The sequence below is a fragment of the Carcharhinus amblyrhynchos genome, chromosome 1 (assembly GCF_965287045.1).
Source record: "Carcharhinus amblyrhynchos chromosome 1, sCarAmb.v2.hapA, whole genome shotgun sequence".
Classification (NCBI taxonomy): domain Eukaryota; kingdom Metazoa; phylum Chordata; class Chondrichthyes; order Carcharhiniformes; family Carcharhinidae; genus Carcharhinus; species Carcharhinus amblyrhynchos.
The window spans coordinates 127263628-127285715 of NC_137324.1; the positions used below are offsets into that span (position 1 = coordinate 127263628).

Consider the following 22088-nt stretch of genomic DNA (forward strand, 5'->3'; position numbering starts at 1 on the left):
ATGGGTGAGGTGAAAGTGGAGGAGAGACTTCACAGTGTGAAGTTCTTGAACTCAATGTTAAGTCCAGAAGGTTGAAGAGTGCCTCATCAGAAGATGAGGTGCTGTTGCTCCAATTTGCTTTAGGATTCCCTGGAACATTGTAACACACTAAGGACAGACCTGTGGTCCTGAGAGTCAGATGGTGCGTTGAAATAGCAAACAACAGCACAGTCTGGGTCCTGCTTGCAGACTGACTGAAGTGTTCTGTAAAGCAGTCACCCAGTCTATGTTTAGTCCCTCAGGTGTAGAATAGACCGCATTGGGAGCAGCAAATGCAATAGACCAGATTAAACGAGATGCACATGAGGATATCGTTATGGAGGCAGAGAGCGTGATTGAGGTATTAAATAAACACTTTGCTTCTGTTTTCATTAAAGAGGATGATGCCAATATAGAAATAAAGGAGGAGACGGCAACATTGAATAAGATAAAATAGAGAAAAGGGTTGACCATCCTGAAATTAGAAAAATCATCCAGACTTCTGGACTTAACATTGAGTTCAAGAATTTCACACTGTGAAGTCTGTCCTCCACCTTCACCTCACTCATTTCCATCAATTTTTAAACTTTACTTAATTTTTAAGAATTGTTTATTTGCATTTCTTCTGTTGATTCAGTTTCAATTCCCCCTCCCCACTCCCCATGTTTTTATCCCACTTTCCATCTTTTCCCCCTTATTACTGTCTCCCCTCTCCCCATCCCACCCAACTAGGGTCATCTGTTTACCTGTTTCAAGTTATCCTTTGAATTACTGCTTACCTTTGTTCTGATGTGGGTATGCCGGCATTGGACTGGCGTAAACACAGTAAAAAGTCTGACAACACCAGGTTTTAGTCCAACCTATTTATTTGATAATATACTCGCAAGCTTTCGGGTTAGCCCCTTCGTCAGGTGAATGGAGAGTTCTGGCCTCAGACAGAGCATATAAAGCACAGACAGTTTAGAGATTACTGATTAGAATGCGAATCCTTACACCTAACCTGCTGTTCAAGACCTGAAGTGGCTGATAATGTGAGTGGAAGGAGCACTGATCACAGTTTAAAGAGATGTGTATTGTCTCCAGACAGTACAGTAAGTGAGGTTTTGCAAACCCAGGCAAGTCACGGGGGTTACAGATAGTGCGACATGAACCCAAGATCCCTGTTGAGACCGTCCTCATGTGTGCGGAACTTGGCTATCAGTCTGTGTTCAGCGACTCTGCGCTGTCGTGTGTTGTGAAGGCCGCCTTGGAGAATGCTTACCCGAAGGTCAGAGGCTGAATGCCCGTGACCACTGAAGTGTTCGCCAACAGGAAGGGAACAGTCTTGCCTGGTGACTGTCGAGCGATGTTCATTCATCCGTTGTCGTAGCATCTCTTTAAATTGTGATCAGTGCTCCTTCCACTCACATTATCAGCCACTTCAGGTCTTGAACAGCAGGTTAGGTGTAAGGATTCGCATTCTAATCAGTAATCTCTAAACTGTCTGTGCTTTATATGCTCTGTCTGAGGCCAGAACTCTCCATTCACCTGACAAAGGGGCTAACCCGAAAGCTTGCGAGTATATTATCAAATAAATAGGTTGGACTAAAACCTGGTGTTGTCAGATTTTTTACCTTTGTTCTGCCATTGACACATTCAGATCTCTTAATATGCCACTATCATTCAATGCTAATGAAAGAAGTGGACATGGAATTTGTGCAGATTCTTCCATTCCTTCTTGGATATGAGGCTGGTGCCAGAGGACTGCAGGATTGCAAATGTTACATACCTGCTCAAGAAGAAAGTGGGATGAACTCAGCAACTATAGGCCAATCAACCTAACCTTGGTGGAGAAACATTTAGAGATAATAATTGGGTACAGGGATTATTGGCAGTTGTAGAATTATGAAAATCAGCAAATGTTTATTAAAGGCAATCCATGTTTGACCAGCTTAATTTGAGCCCTTGGTAAATTAATGAAAGGTTCAATGAAGGTAGTGAGGTTGATGTAATACATATATGTCTTTTGAAGAATTGATAAACAGTAGACCTGTTAGCAGATTCACAGCCCTTGGGACTAACACGGACAGTGGCAGTGTGGATACAAAATCAGCTAGGGCACAGAAAGCAGAGAATAGTGGGAAGTGATATTTTTTCAGATTTGGGAGAAGTATACAGTACTGTTCTGCAGGGCTCTTTGTGATATATATTAATGATCTGGACAAGCATGAAGGACATAATTTCAAAGTTTACAGATTACTTGAAACCAGAAAATGTAGTAGTAGCAGAGTGGACGATTTTGATAGACTGCAGGAGTATGTGGACAGACTGGCAAATTGGGCAGACACCTGGCAAATAAAATTTAACAGAGAGGTGTGAAGTGATACAGTTTGGGAAAAAGAATGAGGAAAGGCAATATATAAACTGAATGACAGTATTTTCAAGGGTACCTGGAGCAAAGAGACTTGAGCTGTCTGTATACAAATTTTTGAAGGCGACAGGACAAGTAGCGAAGGCTTTAAAAAGCACATTGCATTATTTTGGCTTTATTAATAAGAATATAATAATAGAGACAGGAGTACCAAAGCAAGGAAGGTATGCAAACCCTTATAAAACATTGGTTAGCTGGAATGCTTTGTTCAGTTCTGGGCACCACAATTCAGGAAGAATATCAAGGCCTTACAGAGGATGCAGAAAGGATTTGCTAAAAAGATACTATGGAGTGAGAAACATCAGACATATGGAAAGGCTAGAGAAGCTGAGGTGGTTCTCCTTCAATGAATGGAGATTAGGTTGAAGAATGAAAAGACTGTTTCCAATTGCAGAAGGATCGATAACCAGAGAACACGGATTTAAGGTGATCGGCAAAAAAGAACAAGTAACGTGAGGAAACACTCTTTCATACAATAAGTTGCCACAATCAGGAATTTATTCCTTGAAAGGGTGGTAGAAACAGATTCAATAATATTTTTAAGAAAAGCATTGGATAATTATTTGTGAAGGAAACGTTTGCAGGGCCCTTTGATGAAATAATTAATAGTTTGACAAGCATAGTGAGGTTAGTTTTGTGTAATTGGCTTTTAAAGAACTGCCACACAATAGATCTGTTCACAGGTTTAAAGCTCATGAGACTAAAAGGGGAAAACATGGGGAAAAGGCAGGGGGATGCCACTCATTAGATAGTTGGTTTCACAAGAAATGACACAGGCACAATGGGTGGTATGGCCTCCTTCTATGCAGTGTAATTCTATGATTCTATCCAAATAGTGGGATATTTTCTTTAGCATGCCTGTGATACATTGTTAGACAATGGAACTTGACTGCTGCCCCTCATGAAAATTCAGATATGTTGACCTGGAGTTGTGGAGCAGCAATTTCCATGGTCGTGGCATTCATCCTTTCCAACCTTCGAATGGTCTGTTTAGTGCATTAGCTATTCTGCCAAGAAGTCTAGGTATGCCCAGAGGCAGCTATGACCTTGAAACGTTGGTCTCGAGGCAGGTTTAAAGAGCAAATTGAAATTGATTGTTTCACCATGGTGACATTTTTTTTCCTGGCAGACTTGGGCACCCATCTTCAAAAAGCATTGTTCCAAGGCATGGGACCTAGCTACAAATAAACTTGGCATCCTGCTCCAATAGTTGTCTTAATCCATTTCTGAAACAGTTCTGCCAGCTGCTGCATCCTGAATGAACCTTCCCTTTAAGATGTGCAGGCTGCTTTTAACAAATGCAAGCTAACTTTGACTCATGTTCATCTCACACTGCTGCTGCACATCACAATCTTTGCGATGAACAGGGAGCACAAAGTCTGTTGCTACCTGTATCATCTGAACTGGGAGTATGGGATAATTGTGCATCACAATTCCTGTTAATGGACCTTCCCAAATCTTTAATCCTAGTCCTAGGATGGACTAGCTTTAGTTGCTCCTCAATAATGGACAATAAAGGTGAAGTTAGCATGCATTAAAACATGTTAAAAGTAGCAAATATCCTTTGTTTTTCCCTTGTGCATTTGTCCTAATCAGGAAGCAATTTTCACAGCACTTAACTTCCCAATCATCAGTATTCTGTGCCTGTGGGTTCTGAAGTAAAGGCAGTGATTTTAAATACATCAAGGAAGAAAAGAAAAACTATAATCAATAACAGTGCCATTGTTTTGTAAAATTGGATGTCTTTACAGAAATTGCTTGAATTCATTTGATTTCATGGGGCGAGAGAATAAGAGAGTGAAGTGTCTGTTGCCTTCTCAGCTCACTGTCATTTAGTCAAGGACAGGGATGTCAAAGATGTGTGGCCAATTCATGGCTAAATAAAAACCTCATCCTGCTGCAGTGGTCTTCTACCACTGGTGAGTTTGAACCTTTGCCACATGGGAGGGTACCTAGTAAAAGCTGGAGGCCTCTCTGTGTGCTCCCTGTGGAGATTGGGAACATTCCTGACCGGGTAGTCTGTGGTCCACAGAGGGCCCCTTTAGTGTCGAGAGTTACCCCTTTTGAAAGAGAACCACTCCAGTCTTTAACAACAAGTCATCCTTTGGCCTACTTGACTGGCCCCAACAAGCCTGACCCACCTATTTAAATTCTGGAGACATCACCATCATTGCTGATCCAGGTTTTCTGCATTCGCAGCATGCATCTGGTGGTGCTGCTGGCACTGGAGAGCTTATGGTCCTCTGGCTTGTGGAAGTTCTGCACCAGGCAGTTAAGTGGCTGATGGCCATTGAATTGCATCAAGTTCCCTCAACTGGCCACGATTGGGGCTTTTCCTGACTCCCTGTCAGAGCTACCATTGCCACCGTAAAAATCACCTCGTGCTTTCTTTCCATCTCTGCGGACAGATTTAAACTCAGGTCCAGGGGCCGTCTAATCCACCTAGTTTCCAACTGCAGCAGTTTCTCAAAACCAAAACTTTTATGTTCATTCTTTTACATTCTGTAATGTTTTATTAACGAGAAGGTGAACAAAAAGTGAGCATTCTTTAACAATGATTTCATTAGAATAAACAGTGCTCCTGCTGGTGGGAAAGAATGCTGAAAATAATCCCTCTGTCCATTTACATGTTCATAATGAGCAATATGTACATATCTGATTAACACATCTTTTGTCTTTGCATAATACAATGGAATGTTGTCCCTTAGGAAACCTAGGAGCCCAGCTGGTTGAGTACAAGGAAGATATGTACATAACCTCTGATTGTGGCAATACATGGAGGCAGGCAAGTAAACTGGACTTGATTTTGTAGCTTAAACTGTTTTTCTTTTGCTGTTGATACACTGACTACTTTTTGCAGAGTATTATGCAATTCTCATTCAGCCTCCTCCGTTGATTCCCACTGAGTGTTGCATCATTGAAACCAAACTGTAGCTTTGATGAAGTACGTAGTTATTTTTCGCCTTGAATGCAATGTTCTTGTTTTTGTTTTTTAATTCAATGCATGCTTGAAGTTTTCATCCATATCTGAAAGTCTTATTATTTGCCTAATGCTGGGATATATGGCTCAGGAAGCTACCAATTAGGCATTAGCTACTGCCAGTCATACTAGTATGAAAAAACATGAGGCTTATTGGCATATTGGAGCAATTGTGGTTTCTTTTTTAGAGATTGCCCATACGGGGAATTTGAAGGGAGGGCACTCATTTGTTCATGAATGCCTCCGTAGTCACACAGCAGATGTTTTCAATTTGACGAAACACCTGATAGCTACTGCACTTACTGCAGATAAAATATGTACCAAACCCATAAAATCAACTCGCAATGCCCTTGTATTTGCTTGCCTTTTTTTTGTCTCTTTTGTTACTGCCAGTAGCCATGAGTGTTTGAAATCATTCTTTTCTTTGAAGAAAATTCCAACCATTTTAAAATCCTTTATTATTGCTTCAAATAGGCAGATATATCTTCCATTATTTTGAATCTTGATGTGACTGAAAGAGAAATCAATATTATGAACCATCAAATGGATAGTTTTTAATTTTTCTATTTTCTATTGTAGGCAGCAGATGGACTGACAATTTTGGCACATGCATATGATTGCAGGTGTTATGGCAGGAATAGAGACAAAAGAATATCTGAACAGCTTTTGTGTGATCCAAGGAAATTTAAAATCTTTTCTGTATCTAGATTAATGTCTTTAAGATAAACTAAGTCAAACTGACTATTCTTATTACATTTCCATCTTCTCCCAGTTTGGAATAAAAGTCACAGGCTTGAAATACGAGCTGTTTTTCTTTCTATAGATACAGCCAGACCTGCTGAGCATTTCATGCATTTTCTGTTTATTTTTCATGATTATTTTTAATCACTCATAAAATGGCTGCTATTAACATGAAGCAGAGAATGGAAAAAAATGCTTTCCTTTCTGCGAAAATACTAATTTAACTTGTATTTTACATTCACGATAATGGTTATAAATATGATAGTTCCTTTTTAAATTGCTTTCTTGAAATTCTCTCCTAAGAGGCAGCATGGTGGCACAGTGGTTAGCACTGTTGCCTCACAGTGCCAAGGACCTGGGTTTGATTCTGGCCTCAGGTCACCTGTCTGTGTGGAGTTTGCACATTCTCCCCATGTCTGCTTGGGCTTCCTCCGGATGCTCTGGTTTCCTCCCATGGACCGAAGATGTCTGTGTTAGGTTGATTGGCCACAGTAAATTGCCCCTTAGTGTCAGGGGGACTAGCAGGGTAAATAAGTTGAGTTATGGGGATAGGGCCTGAGTGGGATTCTGATCAGTGCAGACTCAGTGTGTTGAATGGCCTACTTCTGCACTGTAGGGATTCTATGATTCTAATTACTGAAAGGAATACAGAACGTATTTTGTAAATGATGTTCAGTTGTCAATAGTAACTAATTTTATTGCAGAAAGGAGATAAACTGATGTGATTTCCTCAGCCTCCTAAGGACAAGTCATTATTTTCCATCAACTTTACACATTTTGCTTTTCCTTTCAGTACATAATTAGCTCCTAATCTATGGTGGTTTGTCTCTGCAACATTTTGGTAAATTAATGACCAGTGCCACAGAATAGTTGCCTGTTTGCAATTCCCTAAGTAGTGAGCTCATCACCTCTGGCAGTCCATCTGTTCTAGACAAAAACATCACCATAACAAACAAAGAGAAAGGAAAAATTGCAGGATGAGTCAAACTGGGCTACTTCCAGGAACTTTGGGCAGTTGGAAAATTATCTTAACAAAGCAAATGACTTGTCCGTGATCCTGTTGAAGAATGGAGCTTGGTGGTCCAAATAAAAGGCAATAATAATCAACTGATTTTAAAGGATGACAAAATCTATTCCCAGTTAACCCTAGATGAAATTTGGGTGCACAGACCTGCTTAAAAAAAAATGAGTTTACTTTATTTCAAGGTACATCAACCCTGCAATTCAGTGAGTCTCTATGGATTTATCCCAATTTTATTGATGTCAGCTTCATTTTCAGTTAGGAATGTAAATTATGTGAGATTCAGTAAGACTATTAACGTGTGGATTGATGCATTTTTTGTTATTCTGTTCAGGTGTTTGAGGAAGAACATCATATCCTTTACCTTGACCATGGTGGTGTTATTGTTGCTATCAAGGACACCTCAATCCCACTAAAGATATTAAAGTAAGAAATAATAAATTTAAATTACGATAATGACCTCTATCAATAACACAGTCACTGATTTATTAAGTACTTTGTGTACAAGAGCTGTGTTTAAGAATTTTACTGTGTATGGTTTCAGAGGTGGCTTGACTTAAAATCAAACCAATAACTCTCAACAAATGCTAAAGCTATTCAAAACTAACATAGTGTCCATTGCAAATAAACTAGGTAAATGCAGGTCAAGTAGTTTTACATCAACACTGGGTGTGCCTTGCTCTCTAGAAAGCAGTTTGATAATATTCCACACACATTTCAAGACTTTGTTTAAAAAAAAAGGTAAAATGGCAATGGATATGTTACTAGCTGGCTGAAGGAAATAGCAATTACTTTTTAGGGGATTTATATTAAGAAGGAAATGTTGAGCAGAACGTCAGAGTTGGATCTTTATTATTGTTGATCTACATGAATTTGAGCACAAGCTTAACACAAAGTGGTGAAATTTGCAGAGATACTAAAATTTAGAGCATTTAGAACAGGCTACTTGGGAACTGCAAAGTCTATGGAACAATTGCAGATGAAATGTATTATAGATAAGTGGCGTGGTGGCACAGTGGTTAACACTGCTGCCTCACAGCACCAGGGACCCAGGCAGAGGGGAGGTCCTGGGTGGGATTATCTTTTGGAGAGTCGGTGCAGACTTGATGAGCCGAATGGCCTCTCTCTGCACTGTAGGGATTCTATGATTCCAAGTATAAAGTACTGCAAATTAAAAGAAAAAAATGGGTAACTTAAGTACTCCAAGATTGGTGTTTGAGTAGCCCAATGGTCATATTCAAAGGATGGGTTTTAATGGATTAAGTGTTCAACATGTCAACATTGCAAGAAAAAGGAACATTGTAGTATATAGCCAAAACATCAGAGTATGAGCCAGTGAAGCTCATACCTAAACTGTGCTTGTTTTGGATGTATCACAACTTGTTCTCCATTCTGAAAGTTAATGAGTGGTGTGGAAAAAGAAATTCAAAACAATAAATTGGTTGGACTTCTAGGCTGCATATCTGCAAATTCTCACATGGAAAAAGCACCTTAATGATTCCTAATAAACCTTATCTCACTAAGTATTATATTGGGCTGTCTTTAGATGTATGGGTACCTGGTTCAGGTCACAAGAAGGTACTGCTATTGTATCCCCTGAGTTACATTGTGCTAGTAGTTTTAAGAGCAGTACCAGTCAACTCCAGTAAGAGTTGTGTCTAGACACCACTTTCAGGAGTGGCTGTACCTGAAAAGGTATGATTAGACTCATTTGTAACAAACATTTACATCCAACCATTGCTAACATAATTTTAAAGAATGTATACTTGCACAATAACTTAACATATGAAAACACAGAAGATTAACTATCATCAGATTTCCTTCGTTCAATCAATACAGCTTGTCTTAATAATACAAAATAGACGCCATGGTACCACAAATCGAGGGTTGATTTACTTAAACAATATGGCTTCTTAACTACTCCAGTACTTGAGTGCTATTAGTCTTGTCAAAAACTCTGGCAATTTTCTCTCTAAAAATTTGACTCCCTGCAACTCCCTCCTTATTTCAGAAATTGTTCCAGTCAGTCTGAGTCTCAGGCTTTGTTATATCCCACTGTGCACATCCATTAATGGATGTAATGTGGTTTCTAATTGCATAGGCAAGACAACAAATTACTTACTATTTATATGTCTATGTGAAATTGACATCAATTGTCAATGTTGTTAACATCTCAGCTTTTTGTAAATCTTCTTCTTAAGCAGTCCCTCGGAATGGTGGATGATTTGCTTCCCAACTAAAAATGGGTTCTCAGGTGTCTGAAGGGTCCACTTGTGGCCTGCAGTCTCTGTCCTGGTGAGACAGATGGTGGGTTAGGAGTGGGTGGGTAGGGTGCTCGGGTTGTCACGTGCGCGTTTTGCTGTCAATACTTGGCTTCAGCTTGCTCACTGCCAGGAATTGCCGGGTGTTGGTGGGGATGTTGCACTTTTTCAAGGAGGTTTTGAGGGGGTCCATGAAGTGTTTCCTTCCGCTTCTGGGCTTTCTTGCTGTGTCGAAGCTCCAAGTAGAGCACTTGTTTCCAGAATCTCATGTCAGCTCTGTGGATGTTGTCCGGCCACCAGAGCTGATCGAGCGTGGTCAGCGCTTCAATGCTGGGGATGTTGACCTGAACGAGAACGTTGACATTGATAGGTGCACCTACCCTGTCAACGTATTCACAGAATATTGCAGAAGCAGTGCCAGTAGTACCACTCCAGGGTTTTGAGGTGCCTATTGTACATAGTCCACATCTTTAAACTATAAAGGACAGTGGATATCATCACTGCTCCGTAAGTCATGGAATTGGTGCTGGGTCTGAAGTCCTGGTCTTCAAACACAGTCTTCTTCAGGTGACTGAAGGCTGCACTGGCCCACTGAATGTGGTGCTGAACCTAGTCATTGATTACTTTCCTTATTGACAGTAGTCCTTCAAGCAGTGGAAAGTGGTCTACATTGTCCAATCCCTCAGGATGGAATTTGATAATGAGTGCAGTGCTGCATGGTGGGGAGGCAGGTTAGCAGGAGACCTTTGTCTTACAGATGTTCAATGTAAGACCCATGCTTGGAGATGGTGTGGTTGATGCATTGGAGCTCAGCCTTTGAATGTGTGCAGGTGCAGGCATAAAGATAGAGAATGGGATGATCTTGGTCCGGCCTGAAGGGGCGAAGGTTGGACAGATTCCAATTTGTTCTGTAGTTTAGCTCCATTCCAGTGGGGAGCTTGCTGAGAGTGAGATGGGGCATTGCTGCAAGGAAGGTAAAGAAAAGTTTTGGTGTGCTGACACTGCCTTGCTTGACCCCAGTCCAAATATGAATTGGGTCTATGTTGGATCCATTTGACAGGATCACAGCTTGCCTGTCATTGTGGAGCAGGTGGAGGATGGTGACAAAATCTTGAGGAAAGCCAAAATGGAGAAGGACGCTCCATAAACCCTCATGGTCGACAGTGACAAAAATGAGAACAAAGAACCTTCCCTGTGGCCAACAGCAGGGAAATTCCTCTGTAGTCACCGCAGTTGGACTTGTCGCTTTTCTTAAAGATGGTCACTATTACGACGTCTCTGAAATCTTCTGGCATGTTCTCCTCTTTCCAGAGAAAGGAAATGAAGTCATGTATTCGCACCAATAGTGCTTTTCCACCATATTTTAGTGAGGATTTCATTGTACTGATGTCTTTTTTTAGCCCTTTTCTACTTTGTGCCAGGTTGGGATTGTGCTGAGATGGTGGCGGGTAGCATGCTGGGGATGGAGTCGAGGACACTTGCTTTGAAGACTGAGTCTCTATTAAGGAAGTCTTTCAAGTGCTCCTTCCAGCGGGTGCCAACTGCCTCTTTGTGATAACTACATCTCTGTTCTTGGGGTGGGGTGCATGGACCGTAGATAGTTTTGACTGCACTAAAGAAACCTTAACCATTACAGTTGCCGGCGAATTGCTGTATTTCCTGTACTTTCTCCAACCACCATCTGTTCTTTAGGTCATGGGTTTTTTGCTGGACTTCAACCATCTGTAGAGCTGTTTTCTTGCTCTCAAGTTGTATTACTGCTTCAGCTTCAGAAAAGCCTTGTGCTTGTGAATCTCCTAACATTCTCATCAAACTGATCTTGGTATTTCCTGGTTGAGTGACCAAGCATCACCTTTGTAGGTGTTGATTTTGGAAGCCTTGAGGGCAGACCAGGCACTATGGACAGTCTGGTGTGATCCAGTAGCCTGTTATTCACAGGGTCAAATCCTATAATGGCCGCTAAATCTTCTGCGTGGCCAAAACGATTTGTGTCAACGAAATTTCAGTTTGCGATCTTTCCCACCCCCCACCGGTGACATAGCCAGGTTCACGCAAAAGGATATGAACATGATTTCCATAAATTTTAATAAATTAACATATACTTATCTACCTGGTCCCTGTAGTGTCTATCTTCATCTTATTCTCCACCCACCATGTGTGACATCACATCTGTACAAATGACTACTGGTTTTCAAACTGGGGGCACAGACTAAAGCCTAGCCCCAGAGTGGTATGGGACTTGGCTGAGCAGTGCAGTGGCACTGCTTCCTGGCAGGCGATGCCTGTGGAGGGGTGCCGGCACTTAAGAATTGCATAGAATGCAGTTTAATCAAGTGAGAGAAGGCAGCTATGAAACCAATGAGTTTCACACCACTTTTCTCACCTGATCCAGCGGTCTCTGCAATTTTGGTAAAATTCTACCCTCTGAGTTCTGGATCACAGGGTATCATCAGGTTGGAAGTCAGGCACTGGCTGAATAGGACACTCATCAGGGTCTTTGGGTATCTGAGTTGACTTTTCTATGACATTGTTTCTGTTGCATCATTGCTTTGGGGCTGCGTTGATGTTGATCACAGAATGGTGATCACAGATGGTCTGTCCAGCAGTCATTATCTCCTCTCATGGTGGGGGTGATACGCATGTCATTGCGATCCTTCATTTGGATGATAATGCGGTCAAGCAGGTGCCAGTGCTTGGGGTGAAGGGTTTGCCATGAGGCCTTGTACATGTCTCTTGATGGAACAAGATGTCTGTTATGACAAAGCTATGTTCCAGGCATTTTGCCAGGAGCAGCATATCATTGGTGTTGGATTTCTCTACCCCCTCTCTCTGCCAATTATACATCCCCAGAGGTCTGTGTCTTTTCCAACTCTAGTATTGAAGTCACCAAGGAGAACCAAATTGTTACCCTTTGGGCCTTGGGCCAAGGATTGTTCAAGGCTGGAGTAAAACACCTCTTCGGACTCATCTGTAGCTTCCAGCATTGAGACGTACACACTGAGGACTGTTGTCCACTGGTTCTAGACTACGGTGAACCAAAGGGTGAAGAAGCATTTGTTTATCCCACAGGTGAATTTTTGATACAGCCAACTAGATAATCTTTAAAGGTAACACCAACCCTGTGGAAGCCATTTATATATAATGTGAACAGCTGGGGCCCAAACACTAGTCCCTGTGGTTCCCCAATAGTCACTGCTTGCCGTTTGACAAAGAACTATTTATTTGCGCTCTGTTTCGCTCAGGTTATTATTTGTGTGAAGTTTACACATTATCTTCGTATCAGTGTGGGTTTTCTCCTGATGCTCTGGCTTCCTCCCACAGACCAAAGATGTGTGGGTTAGGTTGACTGGCCATGCCTCTTAATAAGGGTGATGAGCAGAATAAATACATGGGGTTATGGGGATAGGGTCTGGATGGGATTGTTGCCGGCACGGGCTCGATGGGCCGAATGACTTCCTTCTGCACTGTAGGGATTCCATGATTCAATGAAATGGTTTTTTTAATGACAATCGACAATGGCTTTATGGTCATCATTAGATGTTTGATGTTGTTGAATTCAGATTTTACGATCTGCCATGTGTGATGATAGTAGTGCAATTGATATAAATATATATATATTGTTTTTTCATATTTAAGAGGAATGTTTAAAATTCAGCTTTATTCTACAGGCAGTCAGTATGTTTGGAGGGAATGCAGCTCAGATGCTGGGACAGCATAATTATTCATTTTAGCCTTGTGTTGTTTACTTAGGATAGAGCTAATGGATTTTTGCTAATGAAAACTAGGTTACCTGGGGGGTTTTGATTAAAGGAATGAAATATGGGTTTAGGTAGGCATGGTCATTTAATTATTTCGTTAATGGGAGGAGGTAGGTCTGTTGCAGGGATTTTGTTCCATTTCAGTTCGACTTCTGCTAAAGTCAGAGGTATTTGCAGGCTCTTCCTGAAAATGAACTCTCTCGCCTCAAAATCTCCCTCTGAAAGCTTCAAGACTGTTAACAATTTATAGCAAGCATGCCTGTAAACTGTATTCATTTGAAAGTGGTTTTAATCTATGCATGAATGGAGCTGATTTAGAACTGAAATAATCATAAGCTAGCAAATAAAGTTGCTACCTTTAATTTTTAAATATTGTTCAATTGTTAATGGTTAATTTGTTATTATATTATTTGTTATTATATCATTTGTTATTATATTATTAAATAAAGTTTCTTTTACTGTAAAACTTCCATACATTGTTAGTGGGATCTCCTGGAGAGAAATATCTTTGTATTTATGCCAAAAAGAAAAAGTTGTGGGGTCTGGTCTGGCTTCCTAATGTAACTTGAAGTTCTGGCCCAGCACATTAACACATGGTGGGTTTTGAACCCAGGTCTCCAAAACGTGCCCTGGGTCTCTGGATTACTGGCCCAGTGACAATACCATTATGCCAGCACCTACGCAATACATTACCCCTATACAATGTGCTTTAGTTTTTCCCATTATTTGGGACCTCACCAAAAGCCTTCTGAGATTCCAAATACAGTATGTTGGCTGGAATTTTCTGATGTCAACCGCAGCTGGGATTCTCTGATATTGTTGCAATGAGAGGAGATTTGGCTGAGTGCCAAATTCTCCACTCTTACTGGCAGCAGTAGCAGGGCCTACAAGACCAGGGAATTCTGATTATTATGGTTGTTCTTCCCTAAGGGAAGATTGCACAACAAGATTGTTAATCAATCCTTTCTCGTTGTACTCAGTGTAGAATAGCTTGTTCTTTGGTTAGTTTTTCAACGTAAAGGTCTAAAAAACTATCATGTGTGCAATCCAGGAGCCCCTTTTCCACTATACCGTTGCTAGTTTGGTTTGTCCAATCTATGTCCAAATTAAAGCCACCCACAATTACAGTTGTCCCTTATGGCATGCATCTCTAATTTCTTATTTAATACCTTTCCTCATTTCTCCACTATTGTTCAGGGCCTATAGATAAACCTCAGCAATGTTTACTGCTCCTTGCTGTTTCTTATTTCCAACCATAGAGGTTTCACATCATGATTTTCGGATCCAATATTTTTCCTCAGTATTGCATTGATTTCCTCCTTTCCGAATAATGCAACCCCAATAATGGCCCTGTTGCACCTCTCTTCCTGTGAAAGGCCTCACTGCACCTCTCTCAATGTGATTGGTCCCTCTGCTCCTGTCTCCTGCTGAATGGCCCCTCTGCTCCGCTCCATTCGTTTCTGGCTCCGAATAGCCCCTCTGCTTATCTTCCACTATTGATTGTCCTGATCCTCTCTCTCTCTGGCTGTTAACAACCCGCTCCTCTCGTACCCTCTGGCTGCTAATGGCCCCACTCCTCTCACAATCTCTGGATGTTAATAGCCCCACTCCTCTTACACCCTCTGGATTAAATGGGTGGGCTTTTACGGCCTCACTCGACCTGAAACCATAAACTCCCGTCCAAGGTCAACAGACATTTCCGTTGTCCACCCTTGCCTGCTCCAATTCTATGGCGAGTGGGACAGTAGAATTAGAGCGAATGACTCTGCTTTCTCTTGCACTCTCTCGCTGTTAATGACCCCACTTCTCTCTCACTCTCTGTTCATAACCCTGTTCCTTTTGTACGCTCTGGCTGTTAATGGCCCCGCTCCTCTCTCAATCTCTGGCTCTTAATGGTCCTGCTCCTCTCTCACGCTAGCTGTTAATGCCCCCATTCCCCTCTCACTCCCTGGGTGTTCATGACCCTGTTCCTTTCATACACTCTGGCTGTTAATGGTCCTGCTCCTCTTGCACTCCCTGGCTGTTAATGACATTGATTTCTTTGGAGCTGACAAGATTGCATAGTTAAATTGTGAATAAGGTGACGAATTTGTTCATTCCTTTACCCACACCATTCACTCACAGCTACTGCTATGCTATCTGAGAATACAATGCTTTTAAAAACCCTATGTGTTTGTTATCAAATCCTTTCTGTGGAGGAATAGCCAAAAAAGAACACAACAGGGTAAACAATAGACATTTTTTGCTTTGCTGAACCTTATTTGTATGTATCTTGTGATTTTCACAAGCATTTTGGTTGAAAAGCTAACAAAGAGGAATGCCATAAATTGGTAGAGGGGTTGTTAGATTGTGAATAGCTGGCCCAGCCCAAGCTAATCACATCGAGAGAAGAGACAGACAATACTGACAAAGGCTCGTGCTTGGTTTAACAAAATGATCTGACCCCAGCCTGGCTGCACAAACTCCAGTCGTTGAGTCGTAGAGCTCTATTCTCGCCAGCAGTGCGCAAGTTCACAGTCCATTATAAGGCTGAAATGGGTGGAAATGCAAAATTCAGAGGTCATGTAACTAGCTCAGTGGCTCATCGTAGTCTTTGTTTTGTTCTCATCTTCCTATTCCTATGTAAAGCTATCAAATATTCATATAGCCATAGCCAACTATTCCATTTATAGTCATGTCTGTTGAGTCTCTAAGCCCATGATGATGGCAAATGGTGTGCCGAGTAGAATTGGAATTGAAGTGGAAGTGAATGAGCACTATGTGGCATTCACAGAAAGCTGAAATAATAAATGATATTGCAATAACAATGGCACAGTAATAGGAGTCAGCTGTAAATGGCATGTGCTGATTTTGAACATAGTATGGGTTGTGTTATGGTGAATGTTATGGTGAATGGGGCACTTGAGTGAAATAACTAAATATTTGCAAATATTTTAATTTTAAGACATGACTGGGACACTTAGCCATGAATAATAATTTAAAACACGAACTGAATATACTTCTCTCAGTCCTTATCATTTGTCCTTTCTTTCACCTCAGGAATAGATTTTTAATTGTTATCTACATATTGGGAAAATATAATGATCGTGTGGAGCATTGCAGTTAGTTCTACTATCGTTCAAAATATGAACTGAAATGATGAAGTGTTTTTTGTTGGTTTTCCATCTAGATTCAGTGTAGATGAAGGATATACTTGGACAACGCACAATTTTACCAGCACTTCTGTCTTTGTAGATGGGCTACTGAGTGAACCAGGGGATGAAACACTGGTTATGACGTGAGTACCGCAATAGATAATATACATGTTTCCAAAGTTAATACTGATGTGGATGTTTTGCAGTTTGACCTGCAAATCTCTGCTTTGTGTTAACAGAGGTTAGTTGTTGGATTATTCAACATACTGTAAGTGTAAGTATATATTGTCACTACACTTTGTGCTTCTACTCTGTGAGAGAAAAAAAACTCTTCAATTGTGGGGAAAATAGCAATGATAGATTGTAACAACGTACTTTGAGAGAAGATGATTGTTAAGCTGAAATATTTGTGTCGCTGGAGATGTTTTGAACATCAATCGCAACATATGTGGTGTTTTTGGATTCTATGCTGAATTCAGTACTGGGAAAATTGGAAATGCATTTCATTTTTAGGAAAAAAAGAGGCACAATTCAATGATGTACAAACGTTTCATGTAGTTATGATTTCTTGAAACTAATTTCCCCTGTTTTCTGTTTAGTGGTAAAATATTGTTTCTTTGATCGTTTGAAAATCCGTGAAATGTGCGAAACGTGGTCATTCTAGAAGGTATACAGGAGATATCAAGAGTTCAAAAACAGGGCAGTTCTGTGTTTTAGACAGATAAATGTTGAGTTGATGGTACTCACTATCCTTCCCTCATGATGCAGGCAAGTGGATTCAAGAAATAGAGAAAAGTTTCATTTTGTAACTTTTATCAATATACCCATAAATATCACCCATTAATGAAATGTCCATTAGACAAGTACTGATTATATGATCAGAGAACTCATTGAGATTCTCAAGCTGTATCCTCTAGATTGCTTAGGTTGGCCCTATATGACATTAGGTAGCATTCATAAAATTTTTTAGATTTTAAGTTCTTAAGTTTATTTATTAGTGTCACAAGTAGGCTTACAAACACTGCAATGAAGTTACTGTGAAAATCCCCTAGTCGCCACTCTCTGGCACCTGTTTGGATACACTGAGGGAGGATTTAGCAAGGCCAATGCACCTAAGCCGCACGTCTGTGGGAGGAAACCAGAGCACCTGGAGGAAACCCGCATAGACACGAGGAGAATGTGCAGACTCTGCACAGACGGTGTCCCAAGCCGCGAATTGAACTGTAAGGCAGCAGTGATAACTGTGCTATGCCTGGAATGGTTGGGTTGAGATGAGTGGCCATTAAAATAGTCGATTTTTGGATCCCACCTGTAACCCAGCCTAAAATGCCAAATTCTAGGTTTAAAGGAGGCATGTTTGGGTGCTTGCAAGAAACCAACTGACTGGTCAGTACTTTAATAGTGCAAGTGAGCAAGTAGTTATCACAGCAATATACATTCCTATGAAAAGTTTGTCAGATCTTTCTAAACTACTTTCACAATCTTTAAATTTAAAGCCTCAGGCACTGATTCCCAAGGCTTGAAAAGCTGACCAGTAAAAAGGAATTTCCAGTTCATTTCACAGGGATTGTCTTTGTTTGTCCACGAGATGCGAACGTTGCTGGCTCGGCCAGAATTTATTGCCCACTCTTAACTTCCCTTGAGAAGATGAAGGCGAATTGCCTTCTCAAACAGCTACATTCATCTGGTGTAGGTATATCCACTGTGCCATTTACATGGAACTTTCACGTTTTTGAGCTAGTGATGATGAAGGAATGGCAAAAATATTTCCCGTCAGGTTGGTGTGTGACTTGCATGGGAACATGTAGATAGTGGTGTTTGTATCCTCTTGTCTTATCCTTCTAGGTGGTAAAGGATTAAATTTGGGTGCTGCGGTCAAAGAGGCCTTGATGAGTTGCTGCAGTGTATCTTGTAAGTTGTACATGTTGCCCCCACTGAGTCCTAAGGGTAGAGGGAGTGAATGCTTGATGTGTTTGGTAGGGAGCCAGTCAAGCAGATTTGTGTTTTCATATTTGTTTATGGGAATCACTGGCAAAGCCAGCATGTATTGCCCTTCAGAAGATGGTACTGCTATAGTCCTTATGATATAAATGCACCATAGTGCTGTACAAAGGATGTTCCAGCATTTTAATCTAATGATAAAGAAGGAATGGTGATACATTCCCAAGCCATGGATTTGGTGTGAGATTGGAGGGGAATTTGGAGGTAATGGATCCCATTCATCTCCATTGGTCTTGTTCTCTTAGGCAGTAAAGGTCATGGATTTGGAAGGTGCTGTTGCTGCAGTGCATCTTGAAGGTAGTGCATATTGCTATGACTGAATGCTGATGGTGAAAAGAAGGTTACTTTGTCCTGGGTGATGCTGAGGCGCTTGAGCACTATTGGAGCTGTTTTCGTACAGACAACAGAGAGTATTCTGTCACAGTCCTAATATATGCCTTGTAGATGGTGGAAAGGCTGCAGAAGGTCACGGGTTCCTTACTATAGAATATACAACTTCTGACCTGCTGTTGTAATCACAGTATTTATATGGCTGGTCCAGTTAACTTTCTGTTAGTCCCCCAGGATGTTGATGGTGGCGGATTCAAACTCTTCATCCATGTTTGGAGCAAAGCTGTGATGAGCTCTGGAGCTAACTGCTCTTGGCAGAAGCTAAACAGAGCATTAGTGAGCAGACCATTGCTGAATTAATGTTGCTTGATGACTGGGTTGACTGAGACTAGACTGAGTCTTTTTTTTGGACAAGGCATTCCTGAATTTTGTTTGGTAGATGCCAATATCTAGCTATGTTGGGATATTTTGGCTAAAGGCTCACTTAGGTCTGAACATGTGTTTATTGCTACAGTCAAGATGTTACAAGGGCCCAAAGCCCTTGCTACGTTCAGTTAATCGACCATTTCTTGATATCATGCAGAGTTAATCCAGTTGATGGTGGGGATGTCAGGATGAAACTGAAATGAATCAATCAATTGAAACTTTTGGCTGAAGATGGTTGGAAATCGTTCAGTTTTGCCTTTTGTACTCGCGTTTTGGGTTCTGCTATTAGTGAGGATGGTGATATTCACAGGTCTCCCTCTTCCTGTCAGTTTAATGGTCAACTACTATTTATGAGTGGATGTGACAGGACAACAGAGTTTTAAACTGATCCATTGTTGTGGGATCACTTAGCTCTTGTCTTTAACAAGCATGAAATCCTGTAATGTATTTTTACTATATTGGCACCTCATATTTAGGTATACCTGGTGCTGTTCTTGGTATGCTCTTCTACACTTTAATTGAACCACTGTTGGTCACTTAATTTGATGATACGGTGGAGTGAACAATACATGAGAACCATAAGGTTGAATCCCTCTGCTATCAGAACCAAACTCTTAATATTTACTCCTGGGACTTGAAGCAAATTCTTCTTTTCTTCAGATTTCATTCTCGCCCAGAAAATGCATTGTAAGATTAGATAAACCAAGTAGAATACTCAGCATTAAAGCTTAAATTGAATAAATCTGTCTTCAAAAACACTACTGGTCCCTCTATCTCCCTGGAGACAGGTTTAGCAAACATACAACCTACGTTTCAGAAATACGTAAAAGATAGGAGGTTAGGTGTTATTCCATCCTCCTCATCCTTGCATTTAAGAACTTCCTTAAACTCCTTAATGAACTTCATCCTGCACCCAAATCCACTTTTGAAATGGAGAAATCAAACAAGGTCCTGTTCCTTGACATGCAAATTGAGAAATTTGCCACTGGTTCTATTCTACGTTTGCTGTAAGCCTACCTTCACTAGTCAATATATGTGTTTGGATTCTTACAGTTCCATGCACAATAACGTAAGCCTTATCAGTAACTTCATAAATATGGCCCAAATCGTTTGATCATCATGCAAGCTTGTTGCTGGAATAGAGTGTTTCAAAGCTACCCTGGTCAGAATGCACTTAGTGCAAACGCATGAAAGCGCCTAAGGCCGCCACTTTCATGCCCAGATTACCTCAGATTACTCTGGAAAGGCAAAATGACTCAAAATTTGAGCAACTAATGAAGCTAGCTATTGCAAGCTGTTACTACGCAAATTTTTCACCAGTCTGATGGCCCTTCAATAGCAGTTGATATTTACCTGTGTTTGTCCCTGCAAACAGCCCACAGAACATTCTATCCTTTGTTACAGAGCTGCTCAGTGCATTATTCTCCAATCCTCCTTTGCAAAGACACATTCCGAAGGGGATGGGTGACATTCTCTTTCCCCATCCTCTACATTCTCCTCCTCCCAAGGTGAGAGTTGAGCACCTACATCCTCCTTCATCTGAAGTTCCATCCAAGGCACACAGCATCCTGACTTCGAACTACATCACTGTTCCTTCATTGCTGCCGAATCCTGGAACTCCCTTCCTAACAGCACTGTGGGCATTCATATACCACAGAGACTGCAGCTGGTAATCACCACCACCACCTTCTCAGAGTCAATTAGGGATGGGCACTAAGTCCTGCCCTTGTCAATGGTATTGACATTCTGTGAATAAAATAAAAATCAGCGAAATGCACCATCACAGCAAGTCTTTCTGCTTTTCAAAAATGATTTTTGCTTTTTTTAAATAAAGGAATAATTAATTGAGTGCTTCAGGAAACTGATAGCAATGCCCAACCTAATTTAGTTGGAATACTAACTCACTGAAGTGCTAACATTGCAACATTTGTCAAACTGATTTTGGGTTGCAGGACCGTTATACCGTCAATTGGCCAAACCTGATATGTGCAATTATTCCTGAATTTTCATGTTCTCCGTTATTGGATTCTCTGCCTGCCTGTCAGCATTATGCTCAGGTAGCCACTTGAACCAAATCTAATCCATTTCTTTTTAGACTGCTACCATGTGTAGGACTGTGCATAAAGTTCCAATAGCCAGGAACAGCACTTCAGCCAGTAAGCTGATCTACACAATGCATGCTCCCCGCATACTTCAGTTATATGTGAAACCCCAGGGCTGATAATTACCCTTCTTAGTTTTTATAATTACAGCTTGTTAATTGCTAGTCATCGCATTTTGAATTGTGATAGTGCTTTTTGAGCATATTTTCTTGAGATTGATTTAAGATCTTGAGTGTTGACGGAAGTGCTGACGTCTGTGTTGAACTGCTAGTTCCTGGGCCTGAGTTTATTTATGGAGCATTACAGTTTTCAGAATCATTCGTACAGTCTTTGAAACATTTGTCTTATTTACGGGAAATTTTTCTACTGACGTTTGCAGGAAGGAGAGGAGATATTTCAGTAATCTTTTGTGTGAGGAAGCAAAAGCTCTAATTTCACCCCTAACCATTTAACAACTGAACTGTCCTACATGAGAGTATGCATCCTGCCTTAACATGCCTTGCTAACAAACATTGCAGGAATCAATATATATATATAATGAATCAGTAGTTTAAGCAGTTCATCAGGCAAAATTGAGTTTAATACTACCATGGAACTAAAGTACAGACAATGAAGAGCTAAGAAAATGCTTCTGAGGAATCTGAATTTCACGGCACAGTGTGTTGAAGGACCTGTGTGTAGCACTGTGAAGTTGTGAGATATAGGTATAACCTTTATTGAGTGCTTGATTGCTGTCACTGTCTTCAGAAGCCCGTACCTTTGCACAAATGGAGAGAAAATAATAGCACATCCCCAGCAAGATGTCTTTGGATAATAGGCTCCCTGCCTCACAATAGCAAATGGAAGAATTGAAGACGGAGACAAGAACTAACAGAGGAAAGAAAGCAGAATTTCACATAACATCAA

At 40.9% G+C, this 22088-nt stretch overlaps 1 protein-coding gene across 5 annotated transcripts in view; it reads left to right on the forward strand.

The window, feature by feature from the left end:
• The window catches only part of sorcs2 (sortilin-related VPS10 domain containing receptor 2), a 591285-nt gene that overhangs the window by 494495 nt on the left and 74702 nt on the right, over positions 1-22088 (forward strand). For all 5 annotated transcript variants that reach the window (XM_080192200.1, XM_080192208.1, XM_080192218.1 and 2 more), the window contains 3 exons: positions 5137-5213; positions 7505-7596; positions 16359-16466. In XM_080192200.1, the coding sequence (XP_080048326.1) occupies positions 5137-5213; positions 7505-7596; positions 16359-16466 (277 nt within the window). The remainder of the gene's footprint in view (positions 1-5136; positions 5214-7504; positions 7597-16358; positions 16467-22088) is intronic.